The sequence below is a fragment of the Oncorhynchus mykiss genome, chromosome 23 (genome assembly GCF_057628025.1).
Source record: "Oncorhynchus mykiss isolate SJ-2025 chromosome 23, ASM5762802v1, whole genome shotgun sequence".
Taxonomy (NCBI): Eukaryota; Metazoa; Chordata; class Actinopteri; order Salmoniformes; family Salmonidae; genus Oncorhynchus; species Oncorhynchus mykiss.
Genome location: NC_143044.1, coordinates 57,382,182 through 57,400,225, shown reverse-complemented (window position 1 = coordinate 57,400,225; position 18,044 = coordinate 57,382,182). Strand labels below are relative to the sequence as shown.

Below are 18,044 nucleotides of genomic sequence, written 5' to 3'. Positions count from 1 at the left end.
TCCGTTATTAGGCAGCTCACTACTGGAACTTGTGAGAATCCTGTTATTGGCTCTGTCAGTATTTTTTATTTTTTTATTTAACTAGGCAAGTCAGTTAAGAACAAATTCTAATTAACAATGACGGCCTAGGAACAGTGGGTTAACTGCCTGTTCAGGGGCAGAACGACAGATTTGTACCTTTCGGTTACTGGCCCAAAGCTCTAACCACCAGGCTACCTGGCTCTAACCACTAGGCTACCTGGCTCTAACCACTAGGCTACCTGGCTCTAACCACTAGGCTACCTGGTTCTAACCAGTAGGCTACCTGGCTCTAACCACCAGGCTACCTGGCTCTAACCACCAGGCTACCTGGCTCTAACCACTAGGCTACCTGGCTCTAACCACTAGGCTACCTGGTTCTCACCACTAGGCTACCTGCTCTAACCACTAGGCTACCTGGTTCTCACCACTAGGCTACCTGCCTGCTCTAACCACTAGGCTACCTGCTCTAACCACTAGGCTACCTGCTCTAACCACTAGGCTACCTGCTCTAACCACCAGGCTACCTGGCTCTAACCACCAGGCTACCTGGCGCTAACCACTAGGCTACCTGCTCTAACCACTAGGCTACCTGCTCTAACCACAAGGCTACCTGCTCTAACCACTAGGCTACCTGCTCTAACCACTAGGCTACCTGTCTCCTCTAACCACTAGGCTACCTGGCTCCAACCACTAGGCTACCTCGTTCTAACCACTAGGCTACCTGGCTCTAACCACCAGGCTACCTGGCTCTAACCACCAGGCTACCTGGCTCTAACCACTAGGCTACCTGGCTCTAACCACCAGGCTACCTGGCTCTAACCACTAGGCTACCTGGCTCTAACCACTAGGCTACCTGGTTCTCACCACTAGGCTACCTGCTCTAACCACTAGGCTACCTGGTTCTCACCACTAGGCTACCTGCCTGCTCTAACCACTAGGCTACCTGCTCTAACCACTAGGCTACCTGCTCTAACCACTAGGCTACCTGCTCTAACCACCAGGCTACCTGGCTCTAACCACCAGGCTACCTGGCGCTAACCACTAGGCTACCTGCTCTAACCACTAGGCTACCTGCTCTAACCACAAGGCTACCTGCTCTAACCACTAGGCTACCTGCTCTAACCACTAGGCAACCTGTCTCCTCTAACCACTAGGCTACCTGGCTCCAACCACTAGGCTACCTCGTTCTAACCACTAGGCTACCTGGCTCTAACCACTAGGCTACCTGTTTTAACCACTAGGCTACCTGGCTCTAACCACTAGGCTAGCTGGTTCTAACCACTAGGCTACCTGTTCTAACCACTAGGCTACCTGGTTCTAACCACTAGGCTACCTGGTTCTAACCACTAGGCTACCTGTTCTAACCACTAGGCTACCTGGTTCTAACCACTAGGGTACCTGTTCTAACAGAACCGGGAGGAAACCCCCGGTGATGCCCGCTGCACGTTTCGACTGTACCAACCAGGTTTTAAGTTGTGTAATAGCATCCGGTATGTTCTACAGAAGACTACTGTCCTTTTTAAAAAAAGTTTTTGCTTGAATGGGTTTGTTGTCCTGTCTGAACTCTGGTACAGTCAGGATCCTGTCTGAACTCTGGTACAGTCAGGATCCTGTCTGAACTCTGGTACAGTCAGGATCCTGTCTGAACTCTGGTACAGTCAGGATCCTGTCTGAACTCTGGTACAGTCAGGATCCTGTCTGAACTCTGGTACAGTCAGGATCCTGTCTGAACTCTGGTACAGTCAGGATCCTGTCTGAACTCTGGTACAGTCAGGATCCTGTCTGAACTCTGGTACAGTCAGGATCCTGTCTGAACTCTGGTACAGTCAGGATCCTGTCTGAACTCTGGTACAGTCAGGATCCTGTCTGAACTCTGGTACAGTCAGGATCCTGTCTGAACTCTGGTACAGTCAGGATCCTGTCTGAACTCTGGTACAGTCAGGATCCTGTCTGAACTCTGGTACAGTCAGGATCCTGTCTGAACTCTGATACAGTGAGGATCCTGCGGTCGGTCTGCGGTGGAGGAGAGATGTTTTACTGTCGTGTCTCTACTGTCCAGACATCATCCTCTCCTTCAGCTGTACTGATCTGTAACAACTGACGGGATGAAAGCCAGCTTCATGGTGAGACCTGTCTCGTCTTCTCTAATCAGTGTAGATGAGAGGAGACTAGGAGAGGACCGATTATTAAGACGATTGGGAGAGCCATAGATCGTTCCTGTCCAACTGGATGTGCAGGCGTGGCGTTTCATCAACCAATGGTTGCTTGCCACGTCATCGACTGTGCAGTAGGGCAACAAATTGCTATATATGATGTGGTTAGCCGATATGTTAAATACCTATCCAGGCGTTGTAAAAAATCTGGCGTGTGTCTGCAATGTTGTCGGGCAGGAACTCGACCAGAGAGTCCCAACAACTGCTGAGTGCCCTGCCTTCCTCCAGACTAAGCAGTCGTTCAGTCAACTCCGGAGGAACCTGGACCTCCATGAAGAAACCAGGGTACTTGTTATTGTACACCCAGTATACAATATCCCCCCAGCAATATACAATGGTCTGAAATCACTGAGAGAATATTCTAAGGTTTAAAAGTACAACATGGTATCGTTGCGATGCTCTTTAAATCAGGAACTAGTCGGGGGGAATTACAGTCTTCTGTTGAATGATCATGGTTCCTTGTGTTATAATGCTAACATTGTGGAAATGTATTCATCTGTTTGGTTATTTGTGATGGGAGTTAGAGTTTACTTGTTGGCATGGTAGGGGGACACGTTTGAAATATCCATTTGGTATGAATGACCCATTCACTGTTGGGGAAAAAGGCAATTTTAGGAAAATGTATTGACTGACATTTTGGATAATCACGTTTTCCTTGTACGGTTTTCCAGAAACGAGCACAGAGGTGGATATTTTTATGATTCAACCATTTTATTTTTCAGATACAATTCCAACTGTTCATACAAAACAGTTTTACAAATTCACATAGACACTTGACATGTTGACCAGCTCTACAAGACATGCAGAAACAGATTGGTAAATGCCTCTTCAAGGCATAACTCAGGAAAGCCTCTGTTGCTCTCTTCATTCTTAGAACAAAAAAATACTGAAGCATTCTGGATACTGAGATTTCGTATTTAATTAGGAGTGAAGTATAAGTAAGGCAAAATAAGATATTTCTAAATTCCCTCATGATTACAAGTGTGAAAGTCTATATTTTCCCCTAAAATATTTGATATGGGGATGCGTGGTCTTATGCAGTAGTGGTAGAAAAGCTGTTTTTGTGTATTTCAAATGGTCACGTAGACCATTAACATGCCACCGACCATTAAAACACTTCCGGTTTACATAGTGCCACATCTAATGTACAATTCTACCCATACACATGCATATTCAGTGAATGGGACACCTAGTTGTCACAGAAAACAACCCTGAGTGAAAAAATAACACCAATAAACTGAAAGGTGCCGACAGAACCAAAACCCTGACGCTCCCGTTCGACCTAATCTGGGATCTAATGGAAGATGCTCCATACATTCATTCTCCTTCTACTTCCTCAAACACTTTTCAAGGTTGATCTATTTCAAACCTTTTTAATTTCTCCTGAAACCTTGTTTTATTATTAAAGCCCTTTATGATCCATGAGAAGGATCCGGGTCAGAAATAACATTTCGGTTGAATGTCTTGATCCCTTTTTCCCCCCAAAACCAAGGACATTCTGATAAAACGAGCAACAGCTCCCTCAAATACAACGTCCAGCTTTCTTGTCTGACCCACTCCCTTTTCTTCTCCGTACATATCTCAACGCTGAGAAATTCACAATGCTTTTCTGTATCATCACCTTCTTACTGTAATGTCATTACCTCAAAAGTCTTCTACTACAAAAAAATGTCTCAACTCGGAGCAAGATAAAATGGCTTGAAAATGACTGACAGTGAACGCTAGCTAGCTAGCTAGCCGTTGACAACGATGGCTCTTAAAAGGTTGATTATAAGATGGCCCCCCCTACCCAGAGATCGTCCAGTGAGATGGAGGAGGAACACCGGGTTCTACTTTCCAGTGGAGCAGGGTTATTTAAAAAGCAGCTCTGGGAACTAAGGGAAACGCCAACAGTATTCACAGGGGTACAATACAGATACAGGCAGGGTGGACTGCTCACCGCCAGGGGAAAACAAAAAGGAAGTGTGTCCCAAAATGGCAGCCTATTCCCTATGTAGTGCACTACTTTTAACCAGAGCCATTAGAGATCTGGTCAAAAGTAGTGCACTATGTAGGGAATAGGGTGCCATTTTGAGCCATGTATTTGAGTGGAGTTGGGGGACACATGACAGATGTTGCCTATCTGTATCTAATAAGCGAACCACTTCAAAGCTAGCAGCAGTGGAAGGTAACGGTGTTGGAGCCAAAAAAAACATGTTGTTCCAGTCCAGCGGAGTGTCCCTTTAGAAGGTACTGGTCACTGAGGTACTTAGACGTCTCCCAATGTACACCCTGAGGACAGAGGGGAAAGAACATCAACATACTAGTATAGTTTTGTACATATGTTGTCAGTTTTATTTTGTGCAACTTGGTAAACATGCTAAGTTTCTCCCCCCCCCCCCACACACTTATTTTTGTCGGTTAGAGTTTCTTGAAAATCAGCAAGGCATTCTTCAGATGTTTCACTCTACAGTCCCCAGTGTATTTTATTATTTTATTTACTAGGATCACCCAATGGGCTGCTGCTGAGGCAGGGGCTGCTCTTCCTGGGGTCCAAACAGGAAACTACACATAAAACACACAGTGTAGTCATTACAGTGTCATTTAGCAGACGTTCCCATCCAGAGAGACCCACAGCTAGCGCATTCATCTCAAGATAGCCAGGAGACACAACCAGGCATCACAGTCGTATCACCAACCATGTATCACAGTCATATCCCAACCAGGACTTTGTGATGACCACTCCAATACCTTGACTTTGTCGTCCTTAAGCCATTTTGACACAACTTTGGAAGTATGCTTGGGGTCATTGTGCATTTGGAAGACCCATTTGAAACCAAGCTTTAACTTTCTGACTGACGTCTGGAGATGTTGCTTCAATATATCCACATAATTTTCCTCCCTCGTGAAGCCATCTATTTTGTGAAGTGCACCAGTCCCTCCTGCAGCAAAGCACCCCCACAACATGATGCTGCCACCCCCATGCTTCATGGTTGGGATGGTGTTCTTCAGCTTGCAAGCCTCCCCCTTTTTCCTCCATACATAACGATGGCCAAACAGTTCTATTTTTGTTTCATCAGAACAGAGGACATTTCTCCAAAAAGTACGATCTTTGTCCCCATGTGCAGTTGCAAACCGTAGTCTAATTTTTTTATAACGGTTTTGGAGCAGTGGCTTCTTCCTCGCTGAGCGGCCTTTCAGGTTATGTAAATATAGGACTCGTGTTACTGTGGATATAGAGACTTTTGTACCTGTTTCCTCCAGCATCTTCACAAGGTCCTTTGCTGTTGTTCTAGGATTGATTTACACTTTTGGCACCAAAGTACGTTCATCTCTAGAAGACAGAACGCGTCTCCTTCCTGAGCGGTATGACGGCTGCGTGGTCCCATGGTGTTTATACTTGCATACTGCTGTTTGTACAGATGAACGTGGTACCTTCAGGCGTTTGGAAATTGCTCCCAATGATGAACCAGACTTGTGGAGGTCTACAATTTTTTTTCTGAGGTATTGGCTGATTTCTTTTGATTGTCCCATGATGTCAAGCAAAGAGGCACTGAGTTTGAAGGTAGGCCTTGAAATACATCCACAGGTACACCTCCAATTGACTCAAATTATGTCAATTAGCCTATCAGAAGCTTCTAAAGCCATGACATTTTCTGGAATGTTTGTAAACAATTGTTGGAAAAATGACTTGTCATGCACATGGTATATGTCCTAACCGACTTGCCAAAACTATAGTTTGTTAACAAGAAATGTGTGAAGTGGTTGAAAAACAAGTTTTAATGACTCCAACCTAAGTGTTTGTAAACCTCCGACTTCAACTGTATCACAGTCGTATCCCCAACCACGTATCACATACATAAATCAATGCAAAATGCATTAAAATGCCTGTCTCGGGCCTACTGGGTGGCGCTGTGGTTAAGGGCGCTGTACTGCAGCGCCAGCTGTGCCACCAGAGAATCTGGGTTCACGCTCAGGCTCTGTCGCAACCGGCTGCGACCGGGAGGTCCGTGGGGCGACGCACAATTGGCCTAGCGTCGTCCGGGTTAGGGAGGGTTTGGCCGGTAGGGATATCCTTGTCTCATTGCGCACCAGTGACCCCTGTGGCGGGCCGGGCGCAGTGCGCGCTAACCAAGGTTGCCAGGTGCACGGTGTTTCCTCCGACACATTGGTGCGGCTGGCTTCCGGGTTGGATGCGCGCTGTGTTAAGAAGCAGTGCGGCTGGTTGGGTTGTGTATCGGAGGACGCATGTCTTTCGACCTTCGTCTCTCCCGAGCCCATACGGGAGTTGTAGCGATGAGACAAGATAGTAGCTACTAAACAATTGGATACCACAAAATTGGGGAGAAAAAGGGGTAAAAATCAACAACAACAAAAAATTATAATAATAAAAAATAAATAAATGCCTGTCTCTTCACAGCAAGGTGTTATTTCATCTGGTTTATGAACCTGGTTTTATTGCCAGCTTGAGTTACCTGCAGCAGGTAGCCTAGCAGGTAGCCTAGTTAGAGCAGGTAGCCTAGTGGTTAGAGCAGGTAGCCTAGTGGTTAGAGCAGGTAGCCTAGTGGTTAGAGCAGGTAGCCTAGTGGTTAGAGAAGGTAGCCTAGTGGTTATTGCAGGTAGCCTAGTGGTTAGAGCAGGTAACCTAGTGGTTAGAGCAGGTAGCCTAGTGGTTAGAGCAGGTAGCCTAGTGGTTAGAGCAGGTAGCCTAGTGGTTAGAGCAGGTAGCCTAGTGGTTAGAGCAGGTAGCCTAGTGGTTAGAGAAGGTAGCCTAGTGGTTAAGCGCATTGGGCTTAAGGTTGCTAGATCGAAAGGTTGCTAGATCGAATCTCTGAGCTGACAAGGTAAAAAAAATATATATATTGGTCGTTCTGCCCCTGAACAGCCAGTTAACCCACTGTTCCTAGGCCAGTTAACCCACTGTTCCTAGGCCAGTTAACCCACTGTTCCTAGGCCAGTTAACCCACTGTTCCTAGACCAGTTAACCCACTGTTCCTAGGCCAGTTAACCCACTGTTCCTAGACCAGTTAACCCACTGTTCCTAGACCAGTTAACCCACTGTTCCTAGACCAGTTAACCCACTGTTCCTAGACCAGTTAACCCACTGTTCCTAGACCAGTTAACCCACTGTTCCTAGACCAGTTAACCCACTGTTCCTAGACCAGTTAACCCACTGTTCCTAGGCCAGTTAACCCACTGTTCCTAGGCCAGTTAACCCACTGTTCCTAGGCCAGTTAACCCACTGTTCCTAGGCCAGTTAACCCACTGTTCCTAGGCCAGTTAACCCACTGTTCCTAGGCCAGTTAACCCACTGTTCCTAGACCAGTTAACCCACTGTTCCTAGGCCAGTTAACCCACTGTTCCTAGGCCAGTTAACCCACTGTTCCTAGGCCAGTTAACCCACTGTTCCTAGGCCAGTTAACCCACTGTTCCTAGGCCAGTTAACCCACTGTTCCTAGGCCAGTTAACCCACTGTTCCTAGACCAGTTAACCCACTGTTCCTAGGCCAGTTAACCCACTGTTCCTAGGCCAGTTAACCCACTGTTCCTACGCCAGTTAACCCACTGTTCCTACACCAGTTAACCCACTGTTCCTACACCAGTTAACCCACTGTTCCTACACCAGTTAACCCACTGTTCCTAGACCAGTTAACCCACTGTTCCTAGGCCAGTTAACCCACTGTTCCTAGGCCAGTTAACCCACTGTTCCTAGGCCAGTTAACCCACTGTTCCTAGGCCAGTTAACCCACTGTTCCTAGGCCAGTTAACCCACTGTTCCTAGACCAGTTAACCCACTGTTCCTAGGCCAGTTAACCCACTGTTCCTAGGCCAGTTAACCCACTGTTCCTAGGCCAGTTAACCCACTGTTCCTAGGCCAGTTAACCCACTGTTCCTAGGCCAGTTAACCCACTGTTCCTAGGCCAGTTAACCCACTGTTCCTAGACCAGTTAACCCACTGTTCCTAGGCCAGTTAACCCACTGTTCCTAGGCCAGTTAACCCACTGTTCCTACGCCAGTTAACCCACTGTTCCTACGCCAGTTAACCCACTGTTCCTACACCAGTTAACCCACTGTTCCTACACCAGTTAACCCACTGTTCCTAGACCAGTTAACCCACTGTTCCTAGACCAGTTAACCCACTGTTCCTAGACCAGTTAACCCACTGTTCCTAGACCAGTTAACCCACTGTTCCTAGACCAGTTAACCCACTGTTCCTAGACCAGTTAACCCACTGTTCCTAGACCAGTTAACCCACTGTTCCTAGACCAGTTAACCCACTGTTCCTAGACCAGTTAACCCACTGTTCCTAGACCAGTTAACCCACTGTTCCTAGACCAGTTAACCCACTGTTCCTAGGCCATCGTTGTAAATAAGAATTAGATCTTAACTGACTTAAATAAAGGTTAGATAAATATTGGGTGACAGACTTCCATGTAGTCATGTCTCTATTTAATACTGTGTGTTTCCCAGCCTCTGTTCTGGACCTGGGGACTGTGAAGAGATCTCTGGTTGCATGTCTTGTGTTGTACAGATGAGTGTCTGAACTGTGAAGAGATCTCTGGTTGCATGTCTTGTGTTGTACAGATGAGTGTCTGAACGGTGAAGAGATCTCTGGTTGCATGTCTTAAGTTGTACCGATGAGTGTCTGAACTGTGAAGAGATCTCTGGTTGTATGTCTTGTGTTGTACAGATGAGTGTCTGAACGGTGAAGAGATCTCTGGTTGCATGTCTTAAGTTGTACCGATGAGTGTCTGAACTGTGAAGAGATCTCTGGTTGCATGTCTTGTGTTGTACCGATGAGTGTCTGAACTGTGAAGAGATCTCTAGTTGCACCGATGAGTGTCTGAACTGTGAAGAGATCTCTGGTTGCATGTCTTGTGTTGTACCGATGCGTGTCTGAACTGTGAAGAGATCTCTGGTTGCATGTCTTGTGTTGTACAGATGAGTGTCTGAACTGTGAAGAGATCTCTGGTTGCATGTCTTGTGTTGTACAGATGAGTGTCTGAACTGTGAAGAGATCTCTGGTTGCATGTCTTGTGTTGTACAGATGAGTGTCTGAACGGTGAAGAGATCTCTGGTTGCATGTCTTGTGTTGCACCGATGAGTGTCTGAACTGTGAAGAGATCTCTGGTTGCATGTCTTGTGTTGTACCGATGAGTGTCTGAACTGTGTTGCCAACTGCTTAAACAGACAGTTCTGTACCTTCAACACCTCGCACGAAGACCAATAGTGATGCAGTCAAACTCTCCTCAACTTTGAGCCAGGAGAGATTGACATTCTCCCTCCGTATACACAGTGCCTTAAAGGCTCACAGCTCAAACTCTGGCGACTGAAGTGGATCAACTATTCCATTCTTCCCACAGTGAGGTGCGACCAGAAAACGTAAGGCATCTGATCTGGGGCCTTAGCAGCACAGCTAAAACACACATCTGCTAGAATGCAGCTCTAGTCAACTCTGTGTGTGTGTGTGTGTGTGTGTGTGTGCGTGTGTGTGTAGATATAGTTGATGATAAAAAATACTGTTATATAAAAATACTGTAGTATAGCCTTCTAATTCTACTTAGATTAAGATCACATTATTGGTGAAGGGTGCAATGGCATCGAGGACCTGATACCAACACCCCCCCCCCCCCCCTCCCTCCCTCCCTCCCCTCCCCTCCCTCCCTCCCTCCCTCCCCTCCCCTCCCTCCCTCCCACCGGTTGCCAGCTCACTTCCCAACAGATTCTTCCCATCAGACCCGGGATTCGAACTGGCCACCGGTTGCTGGCTCGCCTCTAACCACTAGGCTACCTGCTGCCCCTGGTATCTATGGTGGAGATGAGACAAAATAGTATACTGATCACCAAACTAGATTTGTGTAACTATAATCTCTCTACAGAGTGCAGATTATATCCCATACAAACACACAAGAGACCTATTTCACTTTCTGCTCTTTTACCCTTTACAAATAATACATTCTTCATAATTAGCTTTTATTTTCTAAATGTTTTTAAAATCAGAACTCACCCCAGACCGATGGCCAGTACGTGGGATATGAGCAGAGAAGGAAGGAAAAGTTTGAGGAACTCTGCAGAGAAGATCCCTCCGTTCTTCATGACGCTGGTGTTTCTGATGCTGAGAGGGTTGATACGTTTGGGATGCTTCAGAACAAACTCCCTGCATTTAAAAGACAAGAGAGCACATTACAATGTCCCTGGAAGTGGTTTGGGTAGAAAGGAATATCAAGTTCTGTTCTATATCATTCTATAATAGCATAGAATTGTATATACAGTGCCTTGCGAAAGTATTCGGCCCCCTTGAACTTTGCGACCTTTTGCCACATTTCAGGCTTCAAACATAAAGATATAAAACTGTATTTTTTTGTGAAGAATCAACAAAAAGTGGGACACAATCATGAAGTGGAACGACATTTATTGGATATTTCAAACTTTTTTAACAAATCAAAAACTGAAAAATTGGGCGTGCTAAATTATTCAGCCCCCTTAAGTTAATACTTTGTAGCGCCACCTTTTGCTGCGATTACAGCTGTAAGTCGCTTGGGGTATGTCTCTATCAGTTTTGCAAATCGAGAGACTGAACTGTTTTCCCATTCCTCCTTGCAAAACAGCTCGAGCTCAGTGAGGTTGGATGGGGAGCATTTGTGAACAGCAGTTTTCAGTTCTTTCCACAGATTCTCGATTGGATTCAGGTCTGGACTTTGACTTGGCCATTCTAACACCTGGATATGTTTATTTTTGAACCATTCCATTGTAGATTTAGCTTTATGTTTTGGATCGTCTTGTTGGAAGACAAATCTCCGTCCCAGTCTCAGGTCTTTTGCAGACTCCATCAGGTTCTTCCAGAATGGTCCTGTATTTGGCTCCATCCATCTTCCCATCAATTTTAACCATCTTCCCTGTCCCTGCTGAAGAAAGGCAGGCCCAAACCATGATGCTGCCACCACCATGTTTGACAGTGGGGATGGGTGTGTTCAGGGTGATGAGCTGTGTTGCTTTTACGCCAACCATAACGTTTTGCATTGTTGCCAAAAAGTTCAATTTTGGTTTCATCTGACCAGAGCACCTTCTTCCACATGTTTGGTGTGTCTCCCAGGTGGCTTGTGGCAAACTTTAAACAACACTTTTTATGGATATCTTTAAGAAATGGCTTTCTTCTTGCCACTCTTCCATAAAGGCCAGATTTGTGCAATATACGACTGATTGTTGTCCTATGGACAGAGTCTCCCACCTCAGCTGTAGATCTCTGCAGTTCATCCAGAGTGATCATGGGCCTCATGGCTGCATCTCTGATCAGTCTACTCCTTGTATGAGCTGAAAGTTTAGAGGGACGGCCAGGTCTTGGTAGATTTGCAGTGGTCTGATACTCCTTCCATTTCAATATTATTGCCTGCACAGTGCTCCTTGGGATGTTTAAAGCTTGGGAAATATTTTTGTATCCAAATCCGGCTTTAAACTTCTTCACAACAGTATCTCGGACCTGCCTGGTGTGTTCCTTGTTCTTCATGATGCTCTCTGCGCTTTTAACGGACCTCTGAGACTATCACAGTGCAGGTGCATTTATACGGAGACTTGATTACACACAGGTGGATTGTATTTATCATCATTAGTCATTTAGGTCAACATTGGATCATTCAGAGATCCTCACTGAACTTCTGGAGAGAGTTTGCTGCACTGAAAGTAAAGGGGCTGAATAATTTTGTACGCCCAATTTTTCAGTTTTTGATTTGTTAAAAAAGTTTGAAATATCCAATAAATGTCGTTCCACTTCATGATTGTGTCCCACTTGTTGTTGATTCTTCACCAAAAAACACAGTTTTATATCTTTATGTTTGAAGCCTGAAATGTGGCAAAAGGTCGCCAAGTTCAAGGGGGCCGAATACTTTCGCAAGGCACTGTAAATTGTATTCAATTCAATGATATTCTATTGTTTTCTATTACAAACTGGGCTGAGCAGAACTGAATTGAAAACACATATAATAGATATGACCCGTCTGTCTGGGATACTGAGGGGAATATATTGAGGGGGGGGGGGGGGGGGGGGGTACTAACTTGCGTTGAATGTTCTCAGGTCTACTGGACCAGTCCCAGATCCAGTCTGCGTTCTTCTTCATCAGGTTCTCCACTTCACGTCTCCGTTCTAGGTAGTCTTCTTCAGACTGGAACAGAATATATATATTTTTAAACGACTTTATTTGTTAATTTGTTACAACGGGGAAAAACTGCTCTTCTGCTCTGCTCTCAACCTCTGAGTGGAAAAACTAGGAATGTAAAAAACAATATATTTTAGAATTAGAAATATTAGGTTATAACTTTTTTTGTTTTTGTTTTCTAACCCTTGAAACCACCCTGCTGTGCCTCACCAACTACTTAGAGATTAGTGCCCCACACAGAGTTTAATAGAATGATGTTAAATTTCATCTCCATGGTGACCCTGGATAAGGGCTCCAAACCTGTGAGCTGTTCTTCTCTCCTGAGCTGTGCACTTCTGAGCCACGGCGGAGCAAAGGAGTCTGGGGTCTCGGAGGACTGAGTGGGGGGTCGGGGGGGGGGGGACACACACAGCGGAAGAGAGAGACTACATAAGTATTGGGGAAGAGCCCTCTTGACAGATCTCTTGTGTTTCCATCATGACAAGCTTCATCTATTAAATCTGATCTAGAATGTACAGAGGCACTCATGTAGATGGCGGATAGGAGATCAGAGGTCACTATAGTACCTACTGTGCTATAACTCTAGTGAATGACAGTGTCTCTTATCTCTTAGTCCTTTGTGTTCAGATAGCTAATCAGTATAAAACGAATCCAAAATGTTGTCCTGATCGGTCATGTGATGGTCTATATGGCATGTGATTGGTGAGAGGAGAGACACCTGTCACAGGGAACACTGCCCCTGGAGCTGCTTCTTCCTGACTCGTGCTGGGCGTCTAACAACATCTTCTCCAAGTCCACCCCTCCCTGGACTGAGCCAGACGCAGACCCTGACCCAGGAATCAGGTCACCTCCCTGGGTAGAGGCAGAGAGAGACCCAGGCAGGACCGACGCAGAGGTAGACCCAGCCATCAGGTCTCCACCATGGACTGAGGCAGAGGCACCTAACCCAGAGCCTGGTAGCTCAGTGGCAGAGCCTGGTAGCTCAGTGGCAGAGCCTGGTAGCTCCGTGGCAGAGCCTGGTACCTCAGTGGCAGAGCCTGGTACCTGCTCTTCCTCCACACCAGCAGCCCCATGTGCTGGTGAGCCAGCACTGTTGCCATTGTTAAAGTGCAGCTCCACCCAGGAACCTTAGAAGAAAACATAAACATGACAAAATGGTGCAGAACATTGAGACATAGTTGATAAAAGGCCAGTCATAAAGCAGGTATTAACAGGCTGCGTGTGCTGTGGGAGTGGTTGAGGAGGTGTGTTTAGCCTAGATAGCGTGGCACAGTCAGCCATCGCTAAATGTTTTGTTCTTTAAATAGCACCTGCTCAGTGCCCATGACAGTACGTGCCCCCCTTATTGCTCAATGGTCCCTGTCCTCTGCCCACATTTTCCTTCCTGTGTGTATCCAATAGGAAAGCGAAGTGTTCAGCCCCGCCCTTCCACTTTATAGGCTGGCTATCCAATAGGAAAGCGTCGTGTTCAGCCCCTCCCCTTTATAGGCTGGCTATCCAATAGGAAAGCGACGTGTTCAGCCCCTCCCCGTTATTACATAACGGAGAAGCACACAACAGGTGGATGGGCAGAATCATCTGGTTTGTTGTGTTTCTTATCGTAGCTGAATTGAACAATGCCAAACATAGACATCATTACAGCATTGAGAATACGTCATTCAGAACACTGCGCTAAAGTCAATATCGGCTTTACATCAGCTAGCTGACAATGTTATTATAGGCCTGCCCTATAGCCCAACGTTACCTATCCTACTGTCTGATCTGTCTAATGTAGGACAGCCAGGCAACACGAGGAATGTTTACATGGCCGCGGAATTACTACCACCTGCTGAAGAAACATTGTTGTCCTACAATGTAGCAAAAAAACTCATATCTGTGTCTCCTCGGCGCAACACTGTTTCACCATAATAATATGATGTACAATGACGTAGGCTACATGTCTCAGGAAGACGATACAGCATGGCATCCTGAATATACTGCGATCATACGGTCCGTTGTTTTCACATTATGCAACATGCCATTATAGACTACGAGACAGCAATTAACTTACCCTGCAAATTTTCCTCGATGACACTTTGTTTGTCTTCCGTCATGTTGGTAAATAAGGGACGCAATGCGTATTTGATTGACTCCCCCTTTGCGTCGCGATCGTTCCGAGTCAAACGTCCTAAATATTTGGAAGAATCCTGTAATTACAAATCCGAATGTAGACAATATTATTCTGATGCCTCTGAATTGGGAGAAAGGTTTAGATCGAGTGCAGACCATTCAGGAAAGCACTAGGCTACCAGAACAATAACAACAAGCATGTGACTAAACTTGGCCAGCTGTGTGGCCTACACGGGTTTGCCCCATGAATATCAAATCTGGTCCCTTATCACTCACTGGTGTATTCATTAGTCGAATTCCGTTGCGAAACGTTTTGTAAAGGAAACAGTTTCAAAGAAAACGAGAGTTTCTATTGGACAAATTCAGGTAGATCCTTCCCCGTTCGTTCCGTTTGCTCTGTGCATTTGCTTCCGTTTGGTTCCTAGAGTAAACGGTAAACGGTTTCTATTGCAAAACGTTGCCAGATGAAACGTTTTCCTGTGTGAAGCAACTCTCTGGGCTGTTGACCGAAATTAACGCTTCGTGTGATTGGTCCAGAAAATACTAGACGCGGTAGAGCTACAAGTAAACAAACACGAGCGTGCGTATTTAGGCATAAATAGCCTGATGTGATTGCTGTTATTGTATCATAATACCGGTATGCATGAGCTTTCTAGGAAACATGCTGACAACACTGGCAGGTGTTTCCTCCATCCATAAAGTTAGGCTGCAACACATGAAGAAACAGCCTTCACCTGTTGACCTTTTCCAGACCATCCAAGACTGTTTGAGTGATGAATGCACTGACAGTGTCTGTGATAATGTGTGTCTAAAACTAATTTCCTCTACTTCGTCCTCGGGGTAGCCTATGGCTTCTAGATATACCACGACAGCTCTTACAGACTCCTCAACAGCTCTCACAAGCTAACATCTACTTAAAGTTTACTACTTCTGGTGTCCATATAGAGTTGTGAATTCAGTCATGCATTTGTGAGAAATATCACATCCAGCTAATCAGACTGATCTGAGAATGTTCTCTGACGCCATCTGCAGGATCAGTTTGTCCTGCTGAGGACTGAGTATTCCATCACAATGACACCCTCCCTCCCCTGCATCCAAATCAGTATTCCATCACAATGACACCCTCCCTCCCCCTGTATCCTCCATCAGTATTCCATCACAATGGCACCCTCCCTCCCCCTGTATCCTCCATCAGTATTCCATCACAATGGCAGCCTCCCTCCCCCTGTATCCTCCATCAGTATTCCATCACAATGGCAGCCTCCCTCCCCTGTATCCTCCATCAGTATTCCATCACAACGGCACCCTCCCTCCCCTGTGTCCTCCATCAGTATTCCATCACAATGGCACCCTCCCTCCCCTGTATCCTCCATCAGTATTCCATCACAACGGCACCCTCCCTCCCCTGTGTCCTCCGTCAGATAAGAGATGCAGACAGATAAAACCACAGCCCTGGCTGAATACATCCTGGCTCCTTCCACATATAACAGCCTGAAATCACTGACATCTCTGGTCAAAGTAGCTCTTTATGGTGAGATATAAAAACGATTCCTCATCATTGTAATACTATAAATAAATGAACACCCATGTTGCTCCTGATGGGTCCCCGTCTCTCCTCTCTCTCAATTCAATTCAATTCCAGGGCTTTATTGGCATGGGAAACATGTGTTTACATTGCCAAAGCAAGTGAGGTAGATAATATACAAACGTGAAATAAACAATAAAAACTAACAGTAAACATTACACGTACAGAAGTTTCAAAACAATACAGACATTACAAATGTCATATTATTTATATATATATATATATATATACAGTGCCTTGCGAAAGTATTCGGCCCCCTTGAACTTTGCGACCTTTTGCCACATTTCAGGCTTCAAACATAAAGATATAAAACTGTATTTTTTTGTGAAGAATCAACAACAAGTGGGACACAAGCATGAAGTGGAACGACATTTATTGGATATTTCAAACTTTTTTAACAAATCAAAAACTGAAAAATTGGGCGTGCAAAATGATTCAGCCCCTTTACTTTCAGTGCAGCAAACTCTCTCCAGAAGTTCAGTGAGGATCTCTGAATGATCCAATGTTGACCTAAATGACTAATGATGATAAATACAATCCACCTGTGTGTAATCAAGTCTCCGTATAAATGCACCTGCACTGTGATAGTCTCAGAGGTCCGTTAAAAGCGCAGAGAGCATCATGAAGAACAAGGAACACACCAGGCAGGTCCGAGATACTGTTGTGAAGAAGTTTAAAGCCGGATTTGGATACAAAAAGATTTCCCAAGCTTTAAACATCCCAAGGAGCACAGTGCAAGCGATAATATTGAAATGGAAGGAGTATCAGACCACTGCAAATCTACCAAGACCTGGCCGTCCCTCTAAACTTTCAGCTCATACAAGGAGAAGACTGATCAGAGATGCAGCCAAGAGGCCCATGATCACTCTGGATGAACTGCAGAGATCTACAGCTGAGGCTGGAGACTCTGTCCATAGGACAACAATCAGTCGTATATTGCACAAATCTGGCCTTTATGGAAGAGTGGCGAGAAGAAAGCCATTTCTTAAAGATATCCATAAAAAGTGTTGTTTAAAGTTTGCCACAAGCCACCTGGGAGACACACCAAACAAGTGGAAGAAGGTGCTCTGGTCAGATGAAACCAAAATTGAACTTTTTGGCAACAATGCAAAACGTTATGTTTGGCGTAAAAGCAACACAGCTCATCACCCTGAACACACCATGCCTACTGTCAAACATGGTGGTGGCAGCATCATGTTTTGGGCCTGCTTTTCTTCAGCAGGGACAGGGAAGATGGTTAAAATTGATGGGAAGATGGATGGAGCCAAATACAGGACCATTCTGGTAGAAAACCGGATGGAGTCTGCAAAAGACCTGAGACTGGGACGGAGATTTGTCTTCCAACAAGACAACGATCCAAAACATAAAGCAAAATCTACAATGGAATGGTTCAAAAATAAACATATCCAGGTGTTAGAATGGCCAAGTCAAAGTCCAGACCTGAATCCAATCGAGAATCTGTGGAAAGAACTGAAAACTGCTGTTCACAAATGCTCTCCATCCAACCTCACTGAGCTCGAGCTGTTTTGCAAGGAGGAATGGGAAAAAAAATTCAGTCTCTCGATGTGCAAAACTGATAGAGACATACCCCAAGCGACTTACAGCTGTAATCGCAGCAAAAGGTGGCGCTACAAAGTATTAACTTAAGGGGGCTGAATAATTTTGCACGCCCAATTTTTCAGTTTTTGATTTGTTAAAAAAGTTTGAAATATCCAATAAATGTCGTTCCACTTCATGATTGTGTCCCACTTGTTGTTGATTCTTCACAAAAAAATACAGTTTTATATCTTTATGTTTGAAGCCTGAAATGTGGCAAAAGGTCGCAAAGTTCAAGGGGGCCGAATACTTTCGCAAGGCACTGTATATATACAGTGTTGTAACAATGTATAAATGGTTAAGGAAAATAAATAAGCATAAATATGGGTTGTATTTACAATGGTGTTTGTTCTCTCTCTAGTGACGTGTCTGTGTGCTGTGGAGGAATGGA

General features: G+C 45.3%; 1 protein-coding gene across 1 annotated transcript; it reads right to left on the bottom strand.

Annotated features, from left to right (window-relative positions):
- Positions 1-2,926: 2,926 nt before the first annotated feature.
- On the bottom strand, positions 2,927-15,052 carry LOC149972642 (BCL2/adenovirus E1B 19 kDa protein-interacting protein 3-like). The gene is made up of 6 exons (XM_090217770.1): positions 14,414-15,052; positions 13,082-13,490; positions 12,664-12,739; positions 12,263-12,369; positions 10,221-10,370; positions 2,927-4,505 (listed from the first exon to the last, which is right to left on the bottom strand). Exons 1-6 carry the CDS (start codon positions 14,454-14,456, stop codon positions 4,457-4,459), a joined length of 834 nt encoding a protein of 277 aa, XP_090073896.1. The 5' UTR covers positions 14,457-15,052; the 3' UTR covers positions 2,927-4,456.
- Positions 15,053-18,044: the final 2,992 nt, after the last annotated feature.

What these genes read in the sequence shown, in the direction of transcription:
- LOC149972642 (XM_090217770.1), bottom strand. Translation starts at nt 14,456, where the DNA reads ATGACGGAAGACAAACAAAGTGTCATCGAGGAAAATTTGCAGG. An exon ending in CATCGAGGAAAATTTGCAGG is followed by an intron (nt 13,491 to 14,413) that starts GTAAGTTAATTG and finishes TTTTCTTCTAAG; the next exon opens with GTTCCTGGGTGGAGCTGCAC. An exon ending in GTACTGGCCATCGGTCTGGG is followed by an intron (nt 4,506 to 10,220) that starts GTGAGTTCTGAT and finishes CTCTGTCCTCAG; the next exon opens with GGTGTACATTGGGAGACGTC.